Raw genomic sequence first — 27,861 nt, forward strand, 5'->3', positions numbered from 1 at the left:
GGTCCAAGTACGTGTTTATCCAGGCAGCCTACCCATCTTAGTAAGGAGGTGGCTGATCAAACTTTTTGTGAGTGGGAACGGGACAAACGTAATCCTTCACATACACACTGTTATCCGGTTTTCCCACAAAGTAAGCAAAGTCAGAACTCTGTGGAGGAGCAATAACAACATTGGGGGGAAAACAGACAGTATAGTCTCATCATATGGTGATTACACTCTTTTCATTCCACTAGTATCTCTAGAGGATGTTAAACAGAAGCTACCAGAGTCAGACAAATTTTAAATCAGCAGGTCCAGATAACTGCCTGAGGAGCTTGCTGGACCATTAATGTTTATTTTCAGTAAGTCCTGGAGCACTGAAAGCTAAATGTTGTGCCAGTTTTGAAAAAGGGCAAGAAAATGGAGCAGCTGACACAGGACTCTATTAATAAAGAATTAAATGAAGGTAATGTAATTAGTGAAAATGAACATGGGTTTACGGAAAATAGATCCTATCAAACTAACTTACTATTTTTTTTTTTGAGATTACAAGTTTGTTTGGTTGATGAAGGTAATAGTGTTGACGTAACAGACTTTGGTAGGGTGTTTGACTTGGTACCACTTGACTAAATTAGAATATAAACTTAACATGGTGCAGACACACATAATTATGGATTAAAAACTGTCTAACTGATAGGTCTCAAAACTTAATTGTTAATGGGGAATGTCACTGAGTGGGTGCTTCTCCAGCATGGACCAACAGGAATCATCAGTTCTTGGCCTTATACTAATTAACGCTTATCGATGTCCTGAATGAAAATATAAAATGGTCACTGATAAAGTTTGCAGATGAGACGACAAATTGGTGGAGTGGTAAATAATGAAGAGGACAGGTCACTGATACAGAGAGATCTGGATCACTTGGCAAACTAAGCACAAGCAAATAATATGCATTTTACTATGGCTAAAAGTAAATGTATACATTTAGTAACAAAGAAGGCAGGGTCATACTTATAGGTTGGGGGACTCTATACTGGGAAGCAGTGACTCTCGAGAATTTGAAGGTCACTGTGGATAATCAGCTGAACATGAGATACCAGTGTGACACCTGGCCAAAAGAGCCAATGCAAACCTGGAATACATAAACAAGGGAATCTAGAGTAAGAGTAGAGAAGTTATTTATCTCTGCATTTGGCACTGGTGCTACCACCAATGGAACACTGTGTCCAGTTCTGATGTCCACAATTCAAAAAGAATATTGAAAAATTGGAGAGAGTTCAAAGAAGAGCCACAAGAATAACCAAAGGGTTAGAAAACATGCCTTATAAACTCAAGTAGCTCAACCTATTTAGCTTAACAAAGAAAAGGTTAAGGGGTGACTTCATTATAGTCTAGAAGTACCTACATGGGGAACAAGCATTCAATAATGGGCTCTTCAATCTAGCAGAGAAAGGCATACCACAATCCAATGGCTGGAAGCTGAAGCTAGACAAGTTCAGACCAGAAATAAAGTACACATTTTTAATGGAGAGAATAATTAACCATTTTGGAACAATTTACCAAGGTGAATTCTCCATCACTGATCATTTTTAAATCAAGATTGGATATTCTTCTAAAAGACACACTCTAGAAATTATTTTGAGGAAGTTCTGTTATGGGCAAGACCTGTGTGATATAAGAGGTCAGACTAGATGGCCTTGGAATCTGATGCGTATTTAACGATTCATTTGTTCTCTCGCTAAATAGATCATCGCCCTCAAAAGGCAGATCCTCACAGTGAATTGGACTTCTTTGAGAATCTAGAGGATTAGAACCATGAAATTCATCTCATAACTATGGATATTGCCATCGAGCTGGAGGCTGTATCTGTTGCACCCACAAAGCCTGTAGGGCCAATCTGGCAGGCAAATTTACCTTTATCAACAATTGCTTAGAGCTGAAGTTTATCCTCAAGTCAGTTTCTTGGTGAATTCAGAGAACTTACTGTAATTAATAAACTAATAATTTGATAATAAAGGTTGGTACTTCACTATCCGGAACTGTTATACTTGCCAAAGTGAAGTTCTTCCTCTCAAAAAGGTCTAGACATTTAGCCTTGTCTGTGGGTTTAGATCTGGGTTGGTAGTTGCTTGTTCCTTTCAATGACAGCCTGCACCACTAAAAAGAGTATGGAGCAAGGTGTTAAAATAAGTATTCTGTCCCTTTGCATGGTACAGAATATTTATTCTCCATTCTTTTCAGAGTGGGGGTGCAAGTGACTGGAGTATGTTAGACCAGTGGTTCTTGTGGAAGTATAACATTGTATAAGGCGACATGCTGGATACATTGTATATGAGAGGGCATGCCAAAACATGTTACAAAGTATCTGAGGGAGCACACGTAGGGACAGTTAGCTTTTGAATGGAGAAGCAATTAAGATAGAGCCAGCACGTCTAAGAAGCAGGCATCAGAATGGAAGGTGTGAAGGGCAATTAGTTAAGTTAACTGGAAGCTGTTAAAGGAGATTGTTAAGGGTGGCAGGTAATTGAAGATACGTGACTGGTCTCAGGGATCTCGAAGGGTGGTGACTAAAATCTTTTTCTTCTTTTGTCTGTAACTTCTCTGTAACTTGTTCTCCAAAAAACTGAATAAATTAAAAGACAAGCCCCACTAGGGGGGCTCACTTCTAAATGTATTAGCAGAGCAGCTTTGCTAATAAAACAGAGTGGTCTGATAAATTGTGAGTCTGAGTCAAACTTTGACATTCTCAAAGCCAGTCCGCCACTTGTTCAGGGAAAGCCCCTGGCGCGCCAGACCAGATGTGCTGGCCGCCCTTCCTGCAGCCCCCATTGGCCTGGAGCTGCGAACCACAGCCAGTGGAAGCCGCAATCGGCTGAACCTGCGGACGCAGCAGGTAAACAAACCAGTCCAGCGTGCCAGGGAGTTCCCTGCACAAGCGGCAGACCAGCTTTGAGAACCACTGTGCTAGACAGTCTCAGCCAGTTCTAAAGTGGCCTCATTAATAGGCAGTGCCACGTTACTGGAAGCAGCACTCTGGAGGATATCAAGCAGCTTATAAGAGTGCCCTGTATTTCCTCCAGGGGAATCTAGAGAACGCATGCAATTCTCAAGAGGTCATAAAGTCATCATGTGGTAATGGCAAGGCAGGAGTGAAGGCCTCATCTGGTGAGAACAATGATAATCCTACAGAAGTGGGTGGTTCATAGAATCATAGAATATCAGGGTTGGAAGGGACCTCAGGAGGTCATCTAGTCCAACCCCCTGCTCAAAAGCAGGACCCATACCCAATTAAATCATCCCAGCCAGGGCTTTGTCAAGCCTGACCTTAAAAACTTCTAAGGAAGGAGATTCCACCACCTCCCTAGGCAATGCATTCCAGTGTTTCACCACCCTCCTAGTGAAAAAGTTTTTCCTAATATCCAACCTAAACCTCCCCCACTGCAACTTGAGACCATTACTCCTTGTCCTGTCCTCTTCCACCACTGAGAATAGTATAGAACCATCCTCTCTGGAACCACCTGTCAGGTAGTTGAAAGCAGCTATCAAATCCCCCCTCATTCTTCTCTTCCGTAGACTACACAATCCCAGTTCCCTCAGCCTCTCCTCAGAAGTCATGTGTTCCAGACCCCTAATCATTTTTGTTGCCCTTCGCTGGACTCTTTCCAATTTATCCACATCCTTCTTGTAGTGTGGGGCCCAAAACTGGACACAGTACTCCAGATGAGGCCTCACCAATGTCGAATAGAGGGGGACGATCACGTCCCTCGATCTGCTCACTATGCCCCTACTTATACATCCCAAAATGCCCTTGGCCTTCTTGGCAACAAGGGCACATTGCTGACTCATATCCAGCTTCTCGTCCACTGTCACCCCTAGGTCCTTTTCCGCAGAACTGCTGCCTAGCCATTCGGTCCCTAGTCTGTAGCTGTGCATTGGGTTCTTCCGTCCTAAGTGCAGGACCCTGCACTTATCCTTATTGAACCTCATCAGATTTCTTTTGGCCCAATCCTCCAATTTGTCTTGGTCCCTCTGTCTCCTATCCCTGCCCTCCAGCGTATCTACCACTCCTCCCAGTTTAGTATCATCCGCAAATTTGCTGAGAGTGCAATCCACACCATCCTCCAGATCATTTATGAAGATATTGAACAAAACCGGACCCAGGACCGATCCCTGGGGCACTCCACTTGACACCGGCTGCCAACTAGACATGGAGCTATTGATCACTACCCATTGAGCCCGACAATCTAGCCAACTTTCTACCCACCTTATAGTGCATTCATCCAGCCCATACTACTTTAACTTGCTGACAAGAATACTGTGGGAGACCGTGTCAAAAGCTTTGCTAAAGTCAAGAAACAATACATCCATTTCTTTCCCTTCATCCACAGAACCAGTAATCTCATCATAGAAGGGGATTATATTAGTCAGGCATGACCTTCCCTTGGTGAATCCATGTTCTGGATGTTTGGATTGCTCCTCTTCCTCAGCGTGTTCCTGGGCAGATTGAGGTTCTCCCCCAGGTAAAGAAGCCTGTCCTGACTCCCAATGAGACCTTGCATATTTGGGATATCTCACACAGATCCCATGAGCCCTTGCACTGGCCTTATTTGGGTCCTTGGGGTGATCCTCCTGGAGGAGGATACCATCAATCCCAAGTCAGGTAGTCCTACCTGTGAGAGTGGGAAGTTGCCCATGAGATTCTGGAGACGCTATCAGGGCTGATCTTCCACCTTGATAAGGCTGGTGAAGCCCTCTCCTTGATTCTGGACTCACTGAAGGAGAATGAGGCTTCTGTCAGTGGGTAGTGCTATTGGCATCGGTGGTCTCATTATTCCTTGGCTAGTCAATGGTACCAGACAGTGGCTAACCAAACTTGCAGAGACATCCTTGGTTAGACCAGATCTGATAGTATTACTGATTCTTGGCCTGCACAGATTAGCTGTTTTCAGTACTGATCATTCCTTTTCTTTGAGCATAGGTACAGTCGGTGTAGGAAATGTCCATTGTCTTCTTTCCCTCACCAGTATCAAGAACGGTGCCATCCATTTGGCTGTGGATGGCTTTGTTACATTTGTGGTTCTCAGTGTCAAGAAACCAGAACCATGCCTTTTGTGAGCTCCTGACCCACGTGGACCAGGGAGTGGAGTCCCAGCCAACTTTGAGGGTGTCAAAGAGGAAGTCCTGTACTTGAAGACTTGGAGGGAGATTTTTCACATTTTTTGTGAACGTTTGCTCCTGCCACCTAATGTCTGCTGTATTTGGAAGAGTCTGCTGAGCAGTCCCTGAGCCTGAGACCGGGTGCCTCTGTGCAATGCACAGGGAGGTCTCATGGGTGAGGATTGGACTGCAGTCTCATAGACATTAAGGTCAGAAGGGACAATTATGATCATCTGCACAATGCAGGCCACAGAATCTCACCCACCCGCTCCTGCGATAAACCTCTCACCTATGTCTGAGCTATTGAAGTTCTCAAATCATGGTTTAAAGACTTCAAGGTGCAGAGAATCCTCCAGAAAGTGACCCGTGCCTCATGCTACACAGCAAGGTGAAAAACCGCAGAGCCTCTTCCAATCTGCCCTGGAGGAAAATTCGTTCCCGACCCCAAATATGGCAATCAGCTGAACCCTGAGCATGTGGTCAAGATTCACCAGCCAGATACCCAGGAAAGAATTCTCTGTAGTAACTCAGATCCCACCCAATCTAACATCCCATCACAGGCCATTGGGCCTATTTACCATGAATAGTTAAAGATCAATTAATTGCCAAAATCATGTTATCCCATCATACCATCTCCTTCATAAACTTATTGAGCTTAACCTTGAAGCCAGATAGGTCTTTTGACCCCACTGCTTCTCTTGGAAGGCTGCTCCAGAACTTCACTCCTCTGATGGTTAGAAACTTTCGCCTAATTTCAAGTCTAAACTTCCTGATAGCCAGTTTATAACCATTTGTTCTTGTGTCCACATTGGTGCTGAGCTTAAATAATTCCTCTCCCTCCCTGGTATTTATCCCTCTGATATATTTATAGAGAGCAATCATATCTCCCCTCAGCTTTCTTTTGGTTAGGCTAAACAAGCCAAGCTCCTTGAGTCTCCTTTCAGAAGACAGGTTTTCATTCCTCGGATCATCCTAGTAGCCCTTATCTGTACCTGTTCCAGTCTGAATTCATCCTTCTTAAACATGAGAGACCAGAACTGCACACAGAATTCCAGGTGAGGTCTCACTAGTGCCTTGTACTAACACCTCCTTATCTCTACTGGAAATACCTCGCCTGATGCACCCCAAAACCGCATTAGCTTTTTTCACAGCAATATCACATTGGTGGCTCATAGTCATCCTGTGGTCAACCAGTACTCCAAGGTCCTTCTCCTCCTTCGTTACTTCCAATTGATATGTCCCCAGCTGATAACTAAAATTCTTGTTATTAATCCCTAAATGCATGACCTTACACTTCTCACTATTAAATTTCATCCTATTACTATTACTCCAGTTTACAAGGTCATCCAGATCTTCCTGTACGATATCCCGGTCCTTCTCTGAATTGGCAATACCTCCCAGCTTCATGTCATCCGCAAACTTTATTAGCACACTCCCACTTTTCGTGCCAAGGTCAGATATAAAAAGATTAAATAAGATTGGTCCCAAAACCGAACTCCACTGGTAACCTCCCTCCAGCCTGACAGTTCACCTTTCAGTATGACCCGCTGTAGTGTCCCCTTTAACCAATTCCTTATCCACCTTTCAATTTTCATATTGATCCCCATCTTTTCCAATTTAACTAATAATTCCCCATGTGGCACGGTATCAAACACCTTAGTAAAATCTAGGTAAATTTAGATCCACTGCGTTTCCTTTGTCTAAAAAATCTGTTACTTTCTCAAAGAAGGAGATCAGGTTGGTTTGGCACGATCTACCTTTTGTAAAACCATGTTGTATTTTGTCCCATTTACCATTGACCTCAATGTCCTTAACTACTTTCTCCTTCAAAATTTTTTCCAAGACCTTGCATACTACAGATGTCAAACCAACAGGCCTGCAGTTACCCGGATCACTTTTTTTCCCTTTCTTAAAAATAGGAACTATGTTAGCAATATTCTAGTCATACGGTACAACCCCTGAGTTTACAGATTCATTAAAAATTCTTGCTAATGGGCTTGCAATTTCATGTGCCAATTCCTTTAATATTCTTGGATGAAGATTATCTGGGGCCCCTGATTCAGTCCCCATTAAGCTGTTCGAGTTTCGCTTCTACCTCGGAACTGGTAATATCTACCTCCATATCCTCATTCCCATTTGTCATGCTACTATTATCCCTAAGATCCTCATTAGCCTCATTAAAGATTGAGGCAAAGTATTTGTTTAGATATTGGGCCATGCCTAGATTATCCTTAACCTCTACTCCATCCTCACTGTTTAGCGGTCCCACTTCTTCTTTCTTTGTTTTCTTTTTATTTATATGGCTATAGAACCTTTTACTATTGGTTTTAATTCCCTTTGCAAGGTCCAACTTTACTTGACTTTTAGCCTTTCTCACTTTATCCCTACATGTTCTGACCTCAATAAGGTAGCCTTCCTTGCTGATCCCTCCCATCTTCCACTCCCTGTATGCTTTCTGCTTTTTCTTAATCACCTCTCTGAAATGCTTGCTCATCCAGCTTGGTCTACAACTCCTATCTATGATTTTTTTCCCATTTCTTGGGATGCAGGCTTCCGATAGCTTCTGCCGCTTTGACTTGAAGTAATCCCAGGCCTGCTCTGCTTTTAGATCCACAAATTCTTCAGTCCAATCCACTTCCCTAACTAATTTCCTTAATTTTTGAAAGTCAGCCCTTTTGAAATCAAAAACCCTAGTCGCAGATTTATTTTTGTTTATCCTTCCATTCAGCTTGAACTGAATTAGTTCAGGATCACTTGAACCAAGATTGTCCCCTACAACCATTTCTTCTATGAGGTCCTCGCTACTCACCAAAACCAAATCTAAAATGGTATCCTCTCTTGTTGGTTCAGCAACTACTTGATGAAGGAATTCATCAGCTATCGCATCTAGGAAAATCTGAGCCCTATTATTATTACTAGCACTTGTCCTCCAGTCTATATCTGGGAAGTTAAAGTCTCCCATGATCACGCAGTTTCCATTAGTATTTACTTCAATAAAAACATTAAAGAGGGCTCTATCCATATCCAAATTAGATCCCGGCAGTCTATAGCACATCCCAAGCACTATCACAGGGGACAGTTTTCTTCCCCAATGTGATTTTTGCCCAGACGGACTCTGTCTTATCCATTCCATCATTTCCTATTTCTTTACAGTCTACCTCATCATTGATATACAATGCTACTCCACCACCTTTACCTTTATTTCGGTCTTTCCTAAACAGCACATACCCTTCAATACCCATACTCCAGTCATGACTACTATTCCACCATGCTTCTGTTATCCCTATAATATCTGGTTTCACTTCCTGCACCAGTAGCTCTAGTTCCTCCATTTTGTTCCCTAGGCTTCTCACACTGGTGTACAAACATCTTAATTTTTGCTGCTTGGCTTCGCTCACATTCTTTACCCAATTAGGCACGGACATTCTACCACCAGTAGGACCTAGTAGATTGGACATAAGGAGGAAGGGCAGTGTGGATACCATTCTCCTACCCACGGCTGTATCCTTTCTTACTTTGTTTTCTTCCCTCTCAATGTTAAAATCTGGCGTGGAGATTACCTGGACATCTCCCAACCATCTCCCTCAAATTCCTAATTTAAAACTCTCTTGATCAGTTGTGCCAACCTCCATCCTAGAAGTCTATTTCCTTCCCCACTCAGATGAAGTCCATCAGGAATCTTCTAAGTCTGAAGTCACAGGCTTGACAAGTCTGCCAAGAAAAGAACCATCAGATATTATACTTAGTAGGCAGACAGAGATGTGTGTCGTGGAAGTCGATGACCAGGAAGGCAGGCTATGCAGATCTTAAAGATTGAGGTCTTGGGTATGCTGGGCAACCCTGTATCGGGGATGCTGGGGTAGGTCAGGGTTTTCTCCAGGCCCCTGTACTACTGGAACGACACTATCTAAACTGAAAACTATTAATATCAAACTTGTTAAACAGGAATTCCAGCTAAATCTGTGAACGCTGAGGAAGCACTCTTCTTTTCGGAAGGTGGGATGAGGAGATGCCGTTAAATTGACTGAAATACCGATTACCAAATTCTGCATACCGATCTAAATGCCAGATCTAAGGAATAATGTTTTGTGAAAGTATGAGTTGAGCTCCAGGGACTACAGGCAGCAGAAAGGAACTGGGGAAGTGGGCATCTGCCCCATTTGCCCTCAGTTCAAGGCACAAGAAGGGCACAGACATGGATCTATGGACACGGCTAGGAAAAAATCTTCCAATCTCAGGTGCATGGAACACATGCACACCTTGACTGGAATACACATAGAGGCCGCCAGTTGAAGAACATTCATATCGCTAACCTCAAGTTTTCAAAAATCATGAGTCAGGCCCTAAAAAACTATGAGATTGGCTTAATAAACAAGAATTTTTAAAAAATAAAACTGAGGGTTTTTTATGTGGTTTCTGGGTTGTTGTTGTTGTTTTAAAGTCTTTAGGGTACAATACTCAAGTTTTCATGCTCTCCTCCACAATCTTGAGGGCCTGAAATTTCCTTTAAAAAAAGAAAATATATATATAGGTGATTCACTGTCATTTGAGTTCTTCAAGATGAACTCGGTCTATTCCCTCTCAGGTTATGCCAGGGGTACAGCTTGGATCAGCTGAACATACTAGCGGCAGTGCCCACTGGAGCACTTTTGTGTCCCCATACTAAGGGCGGGATTATGGGCAGGGGGTGGGGGTGAGGTTTTGCCAGCTGCCTTAATTCCTCAAGTCTGAAGCTGAAATTAGGACTATGAGGATAAAAGGAAAGGTGGGTGAGGAGTGTGAAAGTGCAGAATCATCTCAATGAAAACCCTGTATGGCTGAGTAACCTTTATTTCTTCAAGTAGCCTTTGCAAATTCCAATTCTTGAATACTGACAACTAGCACTCTTCTTTTTGGAAGGTGGGATGAGGAGATGCAGTTAAATTGATTGCAATACAGATTACCAAATTGTATACACCAATCTAAATGGTGAGCTCCGGTACGAAACTGCAGAAAAACCTGAGTGTCTCTGGATTAAGTTTAGAAGTGTGTGCAACAAGAGTGATGTAGTGGTGGGAGTCTGCTATAGACCACCGGACCAGGGGGATGAGGTAGATGAGGCTTTCTTCCGGCAGCTCACTGAAGCTACTAGATCGCATGCCCTGATTCTCATGGGTGACTTTAATTTTCCTGATATCTGCTGGGAGAGCAATACAGCAGTGCATAGACAATCCAGGAAGTTTTTGGAAAGCGTAGGGGACAATTTCCTGGTGCAAGTGCTAGAGGAGCCAACTAGGGGGGGCGCTTTTCTTGACCTGCTGCTCACAAACCGGGTAGAATTAGTGGGGGAAGCAAAAGTGGATGGGAATCTGGGAGGCAGTGACCATGAGTTGGTTGAGTTCAGGATCCTGACGCAGGGAAGAAAGGTAAGCAGCAGGATACGAACCCTAGACTTCAGGAAAGCAGACTTCGACTCCCTCAGGGAACGGATGGCCAGGATCCCCTGGGGGACTAACTTGAAGGGGAAAGGAGTCCAGGAGAGCTGGCTGTATTTCAAGGAATCCCTGTTGAGGTTACAGGGACAAACCATCCCGATGAGTCGAAAGAATAGTAAATATGGCAGGCGACCAGCTTGGCTTAATGGTGAAATCCTAGCGGATCTTAAACATAAAAAAGAGGCTTACAAGAAGTGGAAGGTTGGACATATGACCAGGGAAGAGTATAAAAATATTGCTCGGGCATGAAGGAATGATATCAGGAGGGCCAAATCGCACCTAGAGCTGCAGCTAGCCAGAGATGTTAAGAGTAACAAGAAGGGTTTCTTCAGGTATGTTGGCAACAAGAAGAAAGCCAAGGAAAGTGTGGGCCCCTTACTGAATGAGAGAGGCAACCTAGTGACAGAGGATGTGGAAAAAGCTAATGTACTCAATGCTTTTTTTGCCTCTGTTTTCACTAACAAGGTCAGCTCCCAGACTGCTGCACTGGGCATCGCAAAATGGGGAAGAGATGGCCAGCCCTCTGTGGAGATAGAGGTGGTTAGGGACTATTTAGAAAAGCTGGACGTGCACAAGTCCATGGGGCCAGACGAGTTGCATCCGAGAGTGCTGAAGGAATTGGTGGCTGTGATTGCAGAGCCATTGGCCATTATCTTTGAAAACTCGTGGCAAACCGGGGAAGTCCCGGATGACTGGAAAAAGGCTAATGTAGTGCCAATCTTTGAAAAAGGGAAGGAGGATGATCCTGGGAACTACAGGCCAGTCAGCCTCACCTCAGTCCCTGGAAAAATCATGGAGCAGGTCCTCAAAAAATCAATCCTGAAGCACTTGTATGAGAGGAAAGTGATCAGGAACAGCCAGCATGGATTCACCAAGGGAAGGTCATGCCTGACTAATCTAATCGCCTTTTATGATGAGATTACTGGTTCTGTGGATGAAGGGAAAGCAGTGGATGTATTGTTTCTTGACTTTAGCAAAGCTTTTGACACGGTCTCCCACAGTATTCCTGTCAGCAAGTTAAGGAAGTATGGGCTGGAAGAATGCACTATAAGGTGGGTAGAAAGCTGGCTAGATTGTCGGGCTCAACGGGTAGTTATCAATGGCTCCATGTCTAGTTGGCAGCCGGTATCAAGTGGAGTGCCCCAAGGGTCGGTCCTGGGGCCGGTTTTGTTCAATATCTTCATAAATGATCTGGAGGATGGTGTGGATTGCACTCTCAGCAAATTTGCGGATGATACTAAACTGGGAGGAGTGGTAGATACGCTGGAGGGGAGGGATAGGATACAGGGGGACCTAGACAAATTGGAGGATTGGGCCAAAAGAAATCTGATGAGGTTCAATAAGGGTAAGTGCAGGGTCCTGCACTTAGGACGGAAGAACCCAATGCACAGCTACAGACTAGGGACCGAATGGCTAGGCAGCAGTTCTGCGGAAAAGGACCTAGGGGTGACAGTGGACGAGAAGCTGGATATGAGTCAACAGTGTGCCCTTGTTGCCAAGAAGGCCAAGGGCATTTTGGGATGTATAAGTAGGGGCATAGCGAGCAGATCGAGGGACGTGATCGTTCCCCTCTATTCGACATTGGTGAGGCCTCATCTGGAGTACTGTGTCCAGTTTTGGGCCCCACACTTCAAGAAGGATGTGGATAAATTGGAGAGAGTCCAGCGAAGGGCAACAAAAATGATTAGGGGTCTGGAACACATGAGTTATGAGGAGAGGCTGAGGGAGCTGGGATTGTTTAGCCTGCAGAAGAAAAGAATGAGGGGGGATTTGATAACTGCTTTCAACTACCTGAAAGGGGGTTCCAAAGAGGATGGCTCTAGACTGTTCTCAATGGTAGCAGATGACAGAACGAGGAGTAATGGTCTCAAGCTGCAGTGGGGGAGGTTTAGATTGGATATTAGGAAAAACTTTTTCACTAAGAGGGTGGTGAAACACTGGAATGCGTTACCTAGGGAGGTGGTAGAATCTCCTTCCTTAGAGGTTTTTAAGGTCAGGCTTGACAAAGCCCTGGCTGGGATGATTTAACTGGGAATTGGTCCTGCTTCGAGCAGGGGGTTGGACTAGATGACCTTCTGGGGTCCCTTCCAACCCTTATATTCTATGATTCTATGAAATGCCAGATCTAAGGAATAATGTTTTGTGAAAGTATGAGTTGAGCTCCAAGTAGCAACTCTACAAATTTCTAATATTGGATTACGTCAAAGATAAACCACAGAAGCAACTTTGGCCCTAGTCAAGTAAGCCCTTCTGGAAGAGGAACAGAGATGTGTGTTATAAAACTTTTCAATACAGAGTCTAAACCACTTAGGTGTGGGAATGTGAGTACCTACCTTTCCTCTTTTCCCCATAAGGAACAAACAGTCCAGATGATTTCCTGTGTTACTTAGTCCTATTCAAACAAAAGGCTAATGCTCTCTTAGCATCCAATGTGTGTAGTTCACTTCACCTGAGTGACAGTGTGGCCTCGGAAAAAATACTGGCAAGTTTATGGACTGGTTAAGATGGAATTCCATTATCATTTTGGGGAGAAAATTTGGGAGTATATGAAAGATCACTTTCTTTGTGAAAAACTATAGGAGAATGGCCAGTTATGAGAGGTTCCCTGGTCCATTTTCTGGGAGGGCAATGACAAGGAAAGGTATCAGGCCAGTAGTAGCCTGATTCCAGATCAGTGTCAATCTAAGGCAGTTTCCAAGGCAACAAGAACAACCTAGTTAAGCAAAAAGCTCAAAACTGTGACACACATTTCCAAAGCGAACGAGTAGCGGGTTCTACGGGGAGGTTCTCATATCTCCAGAGAGGACTGCGTAGGTAAGAAAATGGTTTAGACTTACATTTTTCTTTTTCTTTTCTGGAGGAGGGGAAGAAGGAAGAGGAACCAGACCCACCACATTATACTTCTTTCCTTTACCCTAAATCACCAAAGATAAATTATCTGGTGTTGCATGAGGGTAACTAAATAACAGTGTTCCAAGTGTTTACCAGGAACCTAAGCCACCAATGTAATCATGGATCCAATAAGAACCAATGGCTCTAAGAAAGCATCAGGTGTCTTATCAGGCTTCTGATGAGTTCTCAAGCCTGGAACCAATTCAGGGAAGGAGGACACTGGCCCTTAATAACCCTTTTGCTGTTGCTCTGACTTTTAAGTGCAGACTCTTAATAGGGATGCTTTTGCACTTGAGTGTGCAAAATCAGAAGTACTGGATCCCTGAAATTTGCTCTTTCAGTAGAGGCATATGCCTGTGAGGCCAAAAGTTTATGCTTGGTCGGATTCATAGTGAACAACACCTTCAGTTTGGCTCTAATTAAGGAAGTGGATGAGTAAGCTGGAAGTTGGCTAGCCTTTTTAGTCTCCTTAGGAGTTGGAACTAAGGCCAGTCTCCCTGCATTTGTAGATTCTGATGCTCCTTTCTGGCCCTCAGAGTAACAGGGCTGTACATAAAGCAACAAGGTAAATGACCTTCCTCAAACAAACCAAAACAATACATATCTCCAGTAGAAGCAAGAAAATTAGCAGGGTAAGAGGCACAACTCTTAAACCGCAGTTTCTTTGCCTTTGGTTCCAACATATAAGAAGAAAGGAACCGAATCAAGAACATTAGTTAAAAGAACTAATTGAAATCTATCAAAACTAAGGCAGCATCACCTTTGGGAATGCAATGTGCTGACAAATCCAGGTTAGAGGAACCAGTGAGCTTCCCGGTCCATCTGCTACTGCAGTTGAAAGTAACTGAGGCAGTCAGGGGCCAGCCTACGCATGACCAAGACGTTATACGCCAGGACAACCCCCCAAGTCCCGACTGAGATATGCCCTCAGCCACACAGGTCCTCTCCACACCTTCAAGGTATGATTACAACTATGCATTCTGGGCAAGATCTGACAGATATCCCCACAGTGGGCCCTTATAATTCAGGTGCTGCCAATTACTTTAAAGATGACATTATAGCTCGAGCCCTACGAACACCGATACAGGCAAACTGCACCCTTCACCTCATTAATACAAAGAAGTGTTCCTCCTGTCCTCAGGCCCAGTGGTGAAAGAGACCACATCTTTGGAAGCCATCATCGAAGGACACAGAGAGAGGCTGCATTTGGCAAGATCACTTCCCCACTGATTCTTGATAAAATGTTGTTGGCTCTCCACAATCCTCACACCCTATCATGGGAATAACAATAAAAAAAAAATCAGCTTCCCCTCTGAATTCTGCCAATGTGTCTGCCTGCAGATGGCTAGCAACAAGTCTTCAGACCTGGGCAGACCAACCCAGCATGGACGTTTGAGAAGATGGACACCTGCCTCCACACCGGAACTACAACTGCCCCACAAATCTGCAGCCTGGGTGAAGGCTCCGTATAGTCAAATCCATGCACTATTCAAGCCTGAATTGGCTATCCTGTGCACATACCTCCAAGGGAACCTGGTCAAGGGCTTATGAGCCGATCTCCTACTGGGGCTCTGATCCCGTGGACTATTGGTCCTTGAACCAAGTGGAGATCAGGAACCAATATTCCTTACCTTTAATACTTGAACAGTTAGACTGCATTAGATCTGCTCGGCTATTTACTAAACTAGTATGTATTTGGGCAGGGGATGAATGGAAAACTGCATTCTGTACCCACTACAGTGACTTTGAGCATTTAGCGATGCCGTTTGAACTGAAGAATGCCCTGCAACCTCCCAGTATTTTGTTAAAGACAACATATTGGTCCAAGATGTCTCAGAAATATCTATCTCAATGAGATACTCATCTCCTCAGGAAATCCCAAGAAGCACACTCACCACGTTAGAGCCGACCTAAAAGAAAAGTCAACACAGTCTTATGCAAAATTGGAAAAATGTGTTTTCGATCAACCCTCCATGGAGTTCCTACAGTTTATTCTATCCCCAGAAGGTATCAGGAAGGATCAAAAAAAGGTGGAGACCATTTGCAATTGGCCAAGGCCTCAGTAAACCTGCTTCTTAGGCTTCACTATTGGTGTTTCATCACAGACTTTTCAGGGCAATTAGCACCTGTGACCACCCTCATTTATAAAAATACCAGATTTATTTGGTCCTCCAAAACCCCAGCAAGCATTCAAATGACAAACTCATCTTCACCACTGCTCCTGTCCTGGTACACCCAGACCCCACACAAGCCTTTATCATGGAAGCTGATGCATCCAACATGACAATCAGGGCAGTGCTCTGTCACACATATCATCTCAAAGAGTCATTACATCTGTATACCTACTTGTCCTGGAAACTCACCACCAATGAGCAAAATTATGAGATCTTGGACAAGGAACTCCTGGCAATCTAAGCCACTTTTGAGGAGTGGCATCACTACCTCCAAGGAATGCAACATCTAGTACAGGTCTATACGGACCTCATAAACCTTGAATATCTACACGAAACCAGAGTACTGAACCAGAGGCAACTCAGATGACTTGTATTCTTCTCCCACTTCAACTTCACCATCACCTACCGCCCAGGGGCCAAAAATGGTAAGGTCAATGAACTATTCCAAAAGGGGGAATTATTATGTAGCCCCAGAAATACCTAGCTAGAAGCTGCCTTCCATTCTCAAGCCTCATAATTTACTGAATGCTGCCATTCACCAAGATCTAACCCTAATCCATTCGGCTTCAAGGAAAGTGATCTTTCCCAAAGAGCTAAGGACAAGGGACATCATGACACGTGGGGTGGGATAATATATGTGACTGGACACACATCCCTCTAGAGCTTCCCACAACAGAGGTGACACATTTGGGACACCCACACTCCCCTAGCAGGGTATTTCAGTTACCTTATAACTTATCACTAACCCTCCTGTTTCTTCTGGTAATGCCGAACACAAGCTGTGATACATGCTTAAGTCAAGTCCTGTGACTTGTATGCAAGTATCAACATACCAGGGTACAAACTCTTGAGCATTCTCCTGCCCAGGCCCTGGATAGTCATCACCCTGGATTTTATTGTGCAACTCCCTGAGTCCAGTGGCCACACAGTAATCACAACTGTTGTGGACCAATTTACCAAGATGACACATTTCATCCTCTACATTCACCTACCTTTCTCCAAAGAAACAGCTCAGCTCCTAGTGAAATATATCGTCTACCTCCAGGGGCTCTTGGACTAGGTTATTTCAGATTGAGTCCCACAGTTCATATCACACTCCCAGCGCAAGGCCCTCCAGCTACTTGGAGCCCACACTTACATCTCTTTAGTGTACCACCCATAGACAGATAGCCAATCAGAGAGGGTAAACCAAATATTAGTACACTACCCACAATGTTTTGTCAATTATCACAAGAGCTACAGGTCCACACTCCTGTCCTATGCGGAATTTGGATATACAACATGTTTTCACCCTCGGATCCACCCACCATTACCTACAGCTTCCCCAAACCCAACAGTCACTGACTGGATTCAACAGATTCACCAGGTCCAAGAAGTGGTAAGAGGCTACCTTGAGGAAGCAAAGAAAGCCCACAGTGATATCGGACTGTCAGTAGCCAACTTTTTCAGTATGCAAGAGGTGCAGATTTCCACAGAACAACTCTGCGCAGACAGGCCATCCTACAAACTCGATCACCAGTTCCTCAGGCCATACCAAATCAGTTAACAAATCAACACAGTTACCTTCAAACTCTGCCTGTCTAGATCTCTCGAGTTACACCCTGTCTTCCACGTGTCGCTCCTGAAACCCTACATGGAGATCCATTCTCCCTAAACCTAACCTCCTCCCCCACCGGTACATGTCCCGGACTACAGAGAGTATGTAGTCCATGAAGTGCTTGACTCCAAGACAAATTGGAGCAAACTATGGTATCTCATTGACTGGAAAGACTATGGCCCTCAAAAATGGTCCTGGGAACCACCTGACCTCCATGCACCTCACCTTTCATAAAAACACCTTGGTCCAGCAATGCCATATGTGCACCCCAGAAGGGGGTGCGATGTGAGGTTCTGCAGGGATAGGACTGGAACCCAGGTCTGTGGGATGGCTAATGCCTCCATGCTGTTACCTGGCAGCTATAGTAGGGTGTCATGCATTACCACACAAATCCTGTGGAGATAAATACCACAGGAAGTACCACCTCGGAAGGCCAGGCTGACAGTTTCCCTCATGGCTAGACCATGCACTGTATTTCAGCCCAGGAGGAGTTCCAGGAAGCATCTGTGCAACAAAACAGATCCCTGCCAGGCATAGCAATAGAAAATGCATCTCAGGTTGCTCCAACTCCTGACTCCCAACTCTGGCTCTGATCCCTGGCTTGTCTGACTCCTGACTCTGTCTTGTCTCCTGACTTCAGTTCTGACCCTTGGCTTGACTCCTGTCTCCAACCATTAAGCCTGGTTCTACTTGCTAGGCCAGACCACCCATGTCCTGCTCATAACACATTCCGCCCCCAATATCACTGGGCATACAACTATGCACAGGGAAAAACCTATTCCACAAACACTAGGCTCCATCCAGCCTCCTCCCATTCACAAGATCTTGGGATAGACAAACTCATGAAAGGACCCACCAGGAGACTCAGCCAGCAGAGGCAGAGTCAAGCAGCTGCAGCAGGGACCATCAGACACTGATGATGTTGTCAGTGCTACTTCCTACACCTGCTTCCCACAATTTTTACTCTGGACACTCTCTCTTTTGCATTAATTTGGCAGTTGAATTCAATTCCCTCCCTCCCACCCTCTTCATCTCACTGCACCCCACACTCATATAGCTCTGCTCTTGTCCCACTTCTCCCTTACGCTATCCCCTTGCCCGCCTCATCTTCCTTTCTGATTGCCTTACCCCACTTCCTGCAACATCCTTTATCCCTTCCTATGTCTGTTTAGCTACTCTAATCACAACAAAACCCACCCCCCCAAAAAAATCATGAACTCACATGATATTTGCAGACAATCACAATGTTCACTGTTTGTGTTATATCTCTGTCACACAATCTGTTTCTGTCTTGTCTACTTAGATTGTAAACTTTGAGGCCAAGATTGTCTCAGACTCTGTATACAGTGCCTAGCACAATGGGACTCCTAGAAGCTACTATAACACAAATATCAGATAATAGTTAATAATAATAATAGAACATGACACAAAGTATTGGGTGATGTTCTATGGCCTGTGTTAGGCAGGAGGTTAAATGATTTAAATGGTCATTTTGGTCTTTAAAAAAAAATTTATGAAATTTATACAATTGCTTCAGGGTGCAACAGGTACTGTTCCTCCCTTCCAAAGGAGCTTAACTCCATCCTACCATTGCTGGGGTGCTTATATCTTGACCTAACTTTATGAATCTATAACTGACTTCTGCCTCACATTGCAACTAAATTGACATATAATACATGCTCTATCAAGACTGTTTTGGAAGCACTACAACTAAGCAACTTTGTTCTTACTACTAACGTCCAAATTAAATCTATTCAGACGTGAAGCTCAGGGTGGTTTCTTTTTAATTTAGATATGATTATTCATATATTATGTGTATCTGAAATTAGCTAAATGAAAACACTGTTTTTCAAGGCACATCAACCACTGTTTTAAAAAATCTGTCATTTCTCCAGGACTAAGCGTTCAGGATATGTGGCTGTACTTACCATCACTGCCAGGTAAGAAGGATAAGCTGACATCCATAACAAATCCATTTCCAAATTCCAGGGTCTGAAGGCAGTTAGCTGAAAATTGAGAGTAAAGAATGCTGAACTCACTCTACCAAATTAATGCTGTAGGGGGAGAGGGCAGCACACTTATGTTTTGGTTGGTTAACACTTTCCATTACAAAAAAAATCATGCACCCCACTTTGAAGCTGTTACCTCCATTGGTTGCAGGAAACATTTGATCTTTGGCAGGGGACCTCCATGGAATCAGGGAGGTGCCTTTTGCTGGCCCCAGTAAAATCCATTGAGATCTGAATTATAAGCTATTAAAAGTTATTTCCCACAGCATCTTATATTGTACAGTTTAATTTTAGCAGCACAACAACAGCAATGCATGTTCTAAATCCCTCTCTGGATGGGCCCCATCACTGCAGCATGCATTCACTGCACTGGGGCAGAAATTTAGCCTGTCTTCTACCAGAGCAGCTGCAGCGGCAGGAGGAAGAGAGAGATGAGCCGCAGCTCCCCACCACCACCCTACAGACCCAGCAGTGGTCCAAATGGCTCAGCACCCTAAACTAAAGGCAACACTGAGGGAAGAGCTCCCCCATATATCAGGGGCAAGATTAGGAACAGATGCTCAGCCCTGCTGCTGCTAGAGTGTGGCAATGCGGGGAAAGACATGTAGAGAATTTAGAATGTTTGCGCAGGAAGATGGGGGGGTTGTTTTCTGGGGTGGGGAGTTCTGCTTAGGCAGTTCCCTGCTCATTTAGTCTAGGGAAGAAGTTATTTCTCTGAGGTGGTCAGGTTAAAGGGAGATCTCTTTGGATGAGAAATAGTGGTGCAGGTTGCCTGGGGTGGATGTACATGGGGCACGGAGAAGGTGACTAGTTTGAGAAAACTAGAAACTACCACCAAATAACCATCAAGTTTTGTACCTCAACATTTTGCTTGTATGTTATCTATTATTATTTGTTTAGCTTGTCTAGTAAGACTAAGTTCTTAGGGCAGAGATTGACTTTTTGTTCTGTGTGCACACAATGCTTATTACAATGGGGCCCTGATCTCCGATGGGGACCTCTAGGCTCTACATTACAAAACAAAACCCCACAACTGGGAATCAGGAAATTACAAGTTCTAGACTCACTCTTCTACCGATTGCCGCTAACAATTCTGTACCCTTCACAATCATTATTATTAAGCAAGGTGTCACTGAAAGGCTACATAAGCTGGGAATAGAAGATAGATCTCTAATATGGAAAACCAAAATCTCAGACATTTAGCTACACTAGTCTGCTACGCTGTCTGTAAAATCAGGCTACTCATCCTAAGGTAAGCAACCCATCATTCCCAATGCAGAGGAGAGAGCAGCCAACCAATCAAGCAGCTCAATGCAGACCTTGTCTTCGAGCTGGCCCAGAATGCTACCTTCCTCCTTCTGAAGGCTTGGGAGGACAGAACAAACACCTAGCTTTCCCTGTGCCTCCTGGTCATTCTCTGCTGTGTCCAAGGAGATCCTGCACCTGAGGCCTTCTGGTCCATGTGGCCCCAGCTGCAGTATGGAGAAGCAGAAAGGTGCTTCTTGCTCCCCTCAGGCATTGCCTAGGTGCAAGATATCCCCCGTTGGTAAGAAGCAGTTCATGAAGAGATGACTCCTAGAATCCCTGGTTAAAAGGAGCCCAGGAATCTCTGTTTGTTTGTTTGAGTGGGGAATGGGGGGTTGCTTGTTTTGTTTCAAGTCAGGAAAATTGCATTTACCTCATTTTTCTTTTGAGGCTTGAAAAGAATCCCCAAAGCCCTGCCACAAGCAGAGATCCTTGGTCTGCCCCCTGCATGGACTCAAAGGCAAAGAACACTGGAGAACCCCAAAAAAAGGTGCAGTCCTAGCCCCTGCATGCTGCCAAAATTATTAGTGTGCCTTCATACAACAAGGAAAAGTGGATGCCAAACACTTCACCCTGCAGGATATGAGAAAGGTGTTTTTTCTAACTGCCATCCTTGCAAATTCAGCCTAGACCCAGGGTGAATTCTATTTTACATCAATGCCAATAGTTCTGCAGAGCAAATAAGATCTTCAGTTACAACAGTGCAATCCCCTGGCTTTCAATGAATTTGTAGAGGTCTGACTGAATGACTGTTCTGAAGAAACAGAATCCAGCTGACACCCAGTCTTTAGCAGAGATTATTCAGAGACTTTAGTGTAATAGAGGCACTTGAACATGTATACATTCATCCATTTTTAGAGTTGGTCTTTCAGCCATCCCGTCGTGTCTACAGTATTAACAGTAAGGAAAGTTACCTTCTGAACCTCGTTTGGACCAGATTCTGACAGTAGAGTCAGAAGCGGCAGAAGCTATTAGAAGATGTAACTCTGTTTTTGACTCATCTGTCTGGTAGACAGCATCCACAGCACAAACAGCTTCTGTATGGCCTTGAAGATGAACGCATTTCACAAGCTGAACATGACAGAAAGTTACATAAGATTAAACAAAGAATAAAGATAAAACATTTAACAGAAAACATGAAACTTTCAGGCATGTAGACATTTAAATTCTTGGAAATGTTTAGAAGAGCACCATAACAGTTAAATATGAAAACTAACAACTTATATGGGCTAGCTTGCCGAGGTAAGTACATTCAGCCTTGAAAAAAATGACAGAGGTAACTTGATTACAGTATATGTTTATGTATTTCTTAAAAGGAAATTTTACAGCTTACAGATGTCATAATTAAGGCAACAATTTAGTCACAGGTATTTTTAGTAAAAGCCATGGACAGGTCACGGGCAATAAACAAAAATTCATGGGCCATAACCTGTCCATGACTTTTTCTAAAAATACCTGTGACTAAATCGGGGGGGAAGAAGTCACAGTGGTCACTGAAAGTCATGGAATCTGTGACTTCCGCAACCTCTGTGACAGACACAGAGCCCTTGTCATAATGAGATAATTAGAAAAAGCTATTTAATGATAAATGCAGAACTTATCAAGGAAGTTTCTTTTCCAAAAGGCTTATAAGAATGTGGAGTACATTACTGAAGGAGACTTGGAACAATGAGTATAGCTGAGGGCATATCTACACTACCCCTTAAGTCAATCTAACTTACGTCACTCAAGGGTTCTGAAAAAGCTCCCACACACACACCCCCAAGCAACGCAAGTTTCGCACTGTCCACACTAGTGCTGTGTTGGTGAGAGACACTCTCCCACCAACATAGCTTCCGCTTCTCGCTGAGGTGGAGTAATTATGCCGACTGGAGAGTGCTCTCCTGTAGGCATAGTGCATATTCACCGGATGCACAGCATCAGTGCAGCTGCATTGATGTAGCACTGCAGCGTAGACTTGCCCTGAGTGCGTATTTAGTGTCCAACAACTTCTTAATACAGGCTTGCTGCAATTTTCTGCAATTCAAACTGTTTCCCCCCAAAAAAAATTTAAAAGCCATAAAGAATTTATGAAATTAAACACAAACATACCATGACTGATACATTTCATAATCACATGATACCCACGGACCGAAAAAAAAAAAGCTTGCAATCCTGTAACTAGTTAGGCCTAGCATTTGTTATCCACCCACAGAAACACCTGGCACCTTATCTTAATCTAGCCTATTACACAGTTTCATGAAAACCAATTCAAACATATTAAAAATGCTTGATTGACAGTGGTCTGGCTAAACATAGTGTAGGTCTTTTGAAAATTGACTAAGTTCTGAATTCAATTATTACACCTTCTATAATTTAGTCCCACTGTTTTCCACCACTGTGATGCAAACAACCCTGACAACCTCCTTGACACACATACTTTGGGACAGAAATCTCTAAATGCTAGAAGATCAGGAACACACTCTGGCTTAAGGTCCATCAGTCACATTTCAGCCTCTCCTTCATGTTCGGAGCTCAACCATTTACATTTGTATTTGTGATCAGTCACGTTATTTAAGTAAGAGAAAGGTTCTATAACATCTCTGTCTTTTTGGATTATTATTATTACTTCATCCTTCTATGGTTCTCATTTCAGGTTTTGGTTAATTAGCTAAACTGAGACTTCCACCGAGAATGGAAAAGTCTGCAATCTGTCAAACTCCTTCAAAATCTTCCTTCAATTGCTTTTGTAAATTTAGTGCCTGTCTGTACTCTTGTGCAAAATACATGCTACATTTTGATCATAGCCCTCCTCATACTGGATGCAAATTTCTTTTTTCAAATCCTCTTTTTTCAACCAAGTGGGAGACTGATTCTGACTGAAATCGAATTTTTGAATTTCCATAATCCACTTCAGGACTGTGTTAGGTATAACTTCGTATTCAACAAGGTTTAAACCCTTGCAGCCTTCAAACTATCTTTTCCACACTCCTCACAATTTGTCTATTCCTCTGGTAATAAAAGTCCCATTAAATAAATGCTGTATTCCAGTTGTGGATTCACTAAATCCAACTAGAGAAGAGTGAAGAGAGATACAGGAATGCTGTGCCAGACAAACAGAACTACACCTCTACCCCGATACAACGCGGTCCTCGGGAGCCAAAAAAAATCCTACCATGTTCAAGGTGAAACTGCGTTGTATTGAACTTGCTATTGAGGGCCAGGTAGGGAAGGCTGTGCCTCCCCAAACAGCCTGGTCCTGTCCCCGATCCAACCCCCACCTACTTCCCACTCCCTGACTGACCCCTCAGAACCCCCGACCCATCCAACCCCCCCTCCGCTCCCTGTCCCCTGACTGCCCCCCGGAGACCCTCTGCCCCTTATCCAACCCCCGTGCCCCGCCGCCTTAACACGCCGCTCAGAGCAGCATGTCAGAGCCAGACATGCTGTCGCCATAGGCACTGACTCTGGGACTGGAGCACCCACAGAGAAAAATTGGTGAGTGCAGAGCACCAACCGGCATTTCCCTGCCCTGCGTCCCCCGCCCCAGCTCAGCTCCACTCAGCCTCCTCCCCGAGCGCGCCGCCACTCCGATTCTCCCCCCTCCCTCCCAGGCTTGCCGCAAATCAGCTGTTTGGCACAGCAAGCCTGGGAGGGAGGGGGGAGAAGCAGAGTGGCGGTGCACTGGGGGGAGGAGGCGGAGTGGAGGTGAGCTGCGGCGGGGAGCGGTTCCTCTGTGCCCTTCCCCTCCCGTTACTTGCTTGCACAAGCCTGGTGGGGGAGGGGGAGGAGAGGGGAAATGCTTTACCGAGTTATATCCAAATTCGTGTTCTATCGGATCACGTTATATCGGGGTAGAGGTGAATAGAAAAATAGGTCTCACACTAAGAGTGATGAGATTATGGGAAAGAAGTATACTACATGATGTTAGAGAGTGAAGCAGGGAGAGATAAAAGTCTTTGAAACAATCTAGATAAGTCTATGAATTTTTTTTTAATGAATCACTAAAAGAATTGCAGCAGAGATATTTAGGAATAGGATTAAATGTAATCATGTGACAGAGGATAACAACATTATGCTGATGTGAGAGTTCAGAGAGAGACTTGGAAGAAGCATATAAGAGTTTCAGTAATCTAGGGGAGATGAAAAGGCATTATAAAGAGTTCAGAAATGCAGACAGAACTAAAATTTAATCTACTAAATATTTCATGGGTACTGTGCTTGAAAATAAAAATTGATGAAGTGATAGTTCAAAAAGACAATACCAATATTTCTGCTTACCTGGTTATTCTGTGTTTCCCATACAATGAGCTGTTTATCAGATCCTCCAGAAATTAATTCCGTCTCAGCAGCTAAAAAAATATTTTTTAATTATGTGAACACCTACTTTTAATGGCTACTATAAAGTAAGAATTATTTCCGTCACAGAACAAACAAAGCTACTCGATGTGTATTACAGAAAATAAAATTTCCCTAACAACATAAGAGTTGCGATAGCCATGAATGCTAAGCGCTGTTCAAGACTAGGCAGACCATTGAACATATCTGTAAAGAAAAAAAATCCCACAAACGTTAATGCTTGTGAAGTTTTATATGAATACGGTCAAGGGCATGCCAATTTTAAAATTCACTCAAGGAACTTAAGTGTGTCTTAATTAAGTTTTTTTGGTTTTGAATAGAGCTGTCTATTAATCACAGTAAACTCACGCGATTAACTCAAAAAAATTAATCATGATTAATCACAGTGTTAATCACACTGTTAACAGAATACCATTTGAAATGTATTAAATAATTTTTAATGTTTTTCTACATTTTCAAATATATTGATTTTAATTACAACACAAAATACAAAGTGTACAGTGCTCAGTTTATATTATTTTATTACAAATATCTGCACTGTAAAAATGACAAAAGAAAATAGTATTTTTCAGTTCAGCTCATCCAATACCGTAAGGCAATCTCTTTATCGTGAAAGTAAAACTTACAAAGTAGATTCTTTTTTTGTTACATACCACCACTCAAAAACCAAACAATGTAAAACTTTAGAGCCTACAAGTCCACTCAGTCATACTTCTTGTTCAGCCAATCGCTAAGACAAACAAGTTTGTTTACATTTACGAAGAGAACGCAGCCGGCTTCTTATTTACTGTACAATGTCACCTGAAAGTGAGAACAGGCATTCGTATGGCACTTTTGTAGCCGGCATTGTAAGGTATTTACGTGCTAGATATGCTAAACATTCGTATGCCCCTTCATGCTTCGGCGACCATTCCAGAGGACATACTTCCATGCTAATGACGCTCGTTAAAAAAATAATGCTCTAATTAAATTTGTGACTGAACTTCTGGAGGAGAATAGTATGTCTCCTGCTCTGTTTTACCCACATTCTGCCACATATTTCATGTTATAGCTGTCTCCAATGATGACCCAGCACATGTTGTTTGTTTTAAGAACACTTTCACTGCAGATTTGACAAAATGCAAAGAAGGTACCAATGTGAGATTTCTAAAGATGGCTACAGCACTCGACCCAAAGTTTAAGAATCTGAAGTGCCTTCCAAAATCTGAGAGGGACGAGGTGTGGAGCATGCTTTCAGAAGTCTTAAAAGAACAACACTTCAATGTGGAAACTACAAGAATCCAAATCACCAAAAAAGAAAATCAACCTTCTCCTGGTGGCATCTGACTCAGATAATGAAAATGAACATGAGTCAGTTTGCACTGCTTTGGATTGTTATTGAGCAGAACCCATCATCAGCATGGACGCATGTCCTTTTGGAATGCTGGCTGAAGCATGAACGGACATATGAATCTGTAACACATCTAGCATTTAAATATCTTGCAAAGCTGGCTACAACAGCGCCACGTGAACACCTGTTCTCACTTTCACGTGACACTGTAAACAAGAAGTCGGCAGCATTATCTCCTGAAAATATAAACAAACTTTTTGAGTGACTAACTGAACAAGACATAGGAATGAGTGAGCTTTTAGGCTCAAAAGTTTTACATTGTTTTATTTTTGAATGCAGTTATTTTTTGTACATAATTCGACATTTGTAAGTTCAGCTTTCATGATAAAAGACATTGTATTACAGTACTTGTATGACATAAATTGACAAATACTATTTCTTTTGGTTTTTATAGCACAAATATTTGTAATCAAAAATAAATATAATGTGAACACTGTACACTTTGTATTCCGTGTTGTAATTGAAATCAACGTTTGAAAATGTACAAAACATGCAAAAAAATATTGAAATAATATTCTATTATTTTTAACAGTGTGAATAATCGTGCTATTAATCATGATTAATTTTTTTTAATCATGCAATTAAGCACAATTTTTTTTTAAATTGCTTGACAGCCCTAGTTTGGAGTCTTTTTTTTTTTTTTTTTAGTACACCGATTTATACAAATCATAGAACTGTAGGGCTGGAAGCAACGTCAAGAAGTCATCAAGTCCAGCCCTATGCATTGTGGCAGGAACAAGTAAACCTATGCCATCCCTAACGGTATTTGTCCAACTTGTTTTTAAAAGCTTCCAAAGATGGGGACTCCATGATCACCCCTGGAAGCCTATTCCATAGCTTAACTACCCTTATAGTTCGAAAGTTTTTCTTACTATCTAACCTAAATCTCCCTTGCTGCAGATTAATCCCATTACTTCTTGTCTTGCCTTCAATGGACATGGAGAGCAACTGATCACTGTTCTCTTTATAACAGCCCTTAACATATTGGAAGACAGTTGTCAGGTCGCCCCTCAGTCTGCTTTTCTCAAAACTAAACATGCCCAGTTTTTTCAACCTTTCCTCATACGTCAGGTTTTTTGTTGCTCTACTCTGGACTCTTCCCAATTTCACCACATTGTTCCTAAATTGTGGTGCCTAGAACTGGACACAGTATTCAAGAGGGGACCCCACCAGTGCCAAGTAGAGCAGGACAATTACCTCCTGTGTCTTACATGCAACACTCCTATTAATCATATTCAATCATATTCAACCAGAATCATATTAGCCTGTTTTGCAGCTGCATCACATTGACGACTCATATTCAATTTGTGGTCCACTATTTCCCCCTGGTCCTTTTCAGCAGTACTACCTACAAAGTTATTCCCCATTTTGTAGCTGTGCATTTGATTTTTCCTGCTTAAGTGAAATACTTTGCTCTTGTATTTATTGAATTTCAGTCTTGTTGAATTCAGACCAATTCTCCAATTTGTCAAGGTCATTTTGAATTTTAAACCTATCCTCCAAAGTGTTTGTAGCCCAGCCAGCTTGGTGTCATCTGCAAATTTTA

At 43.1% G+C, this 27,861-nt stretch overlaps 1 protein-coding gene across 2 annotated transcripts in view; it reads right to left on the reverse strand.

Annotated features, from left to right (window-relative positions):
* Positions 1-27,861, reverse strand: part of ELP2 (elongator acetyltransferase complex subunit 2) — a 231,655-nt gene that overhangs the window by 90,786 nt on the left and 113,008 nt on the right. For both annotated transcript variants that reach the window (XM_048839455.2, XM_048839454.2), the window contains exons 3-5: positions 24,848-24,918; positions 21,502-21,658; positions 19,202-19,279 (exon numbers count right to left, since the gene is read on the reverse strand). In XM_048839455.2, coding sequence (XP_048695412.2) covers positions 19,202-19,279; positions 21,502-21,658; positions 24,848-24,918 — 306 coding nt within the window. The remainder of the gene's footprint in view (positions 1-19,201; positions 19,280-21,501; positions 21,659-24,847; positions 24,919-27,861) is intronic.

Source organism: Caretta caretta, chromosome 2 (genome assembly GCF_965140235.1).
Source record: "Caretta caretta isolate rCarCar2 chromosome 2, rCarCar1.hap1, whole genome shotgun sequence".
NCBI lineage: Eukaryota > Metazoa > Chordata > Testudines > Cheloniidae > Caretta > Caretta caretta.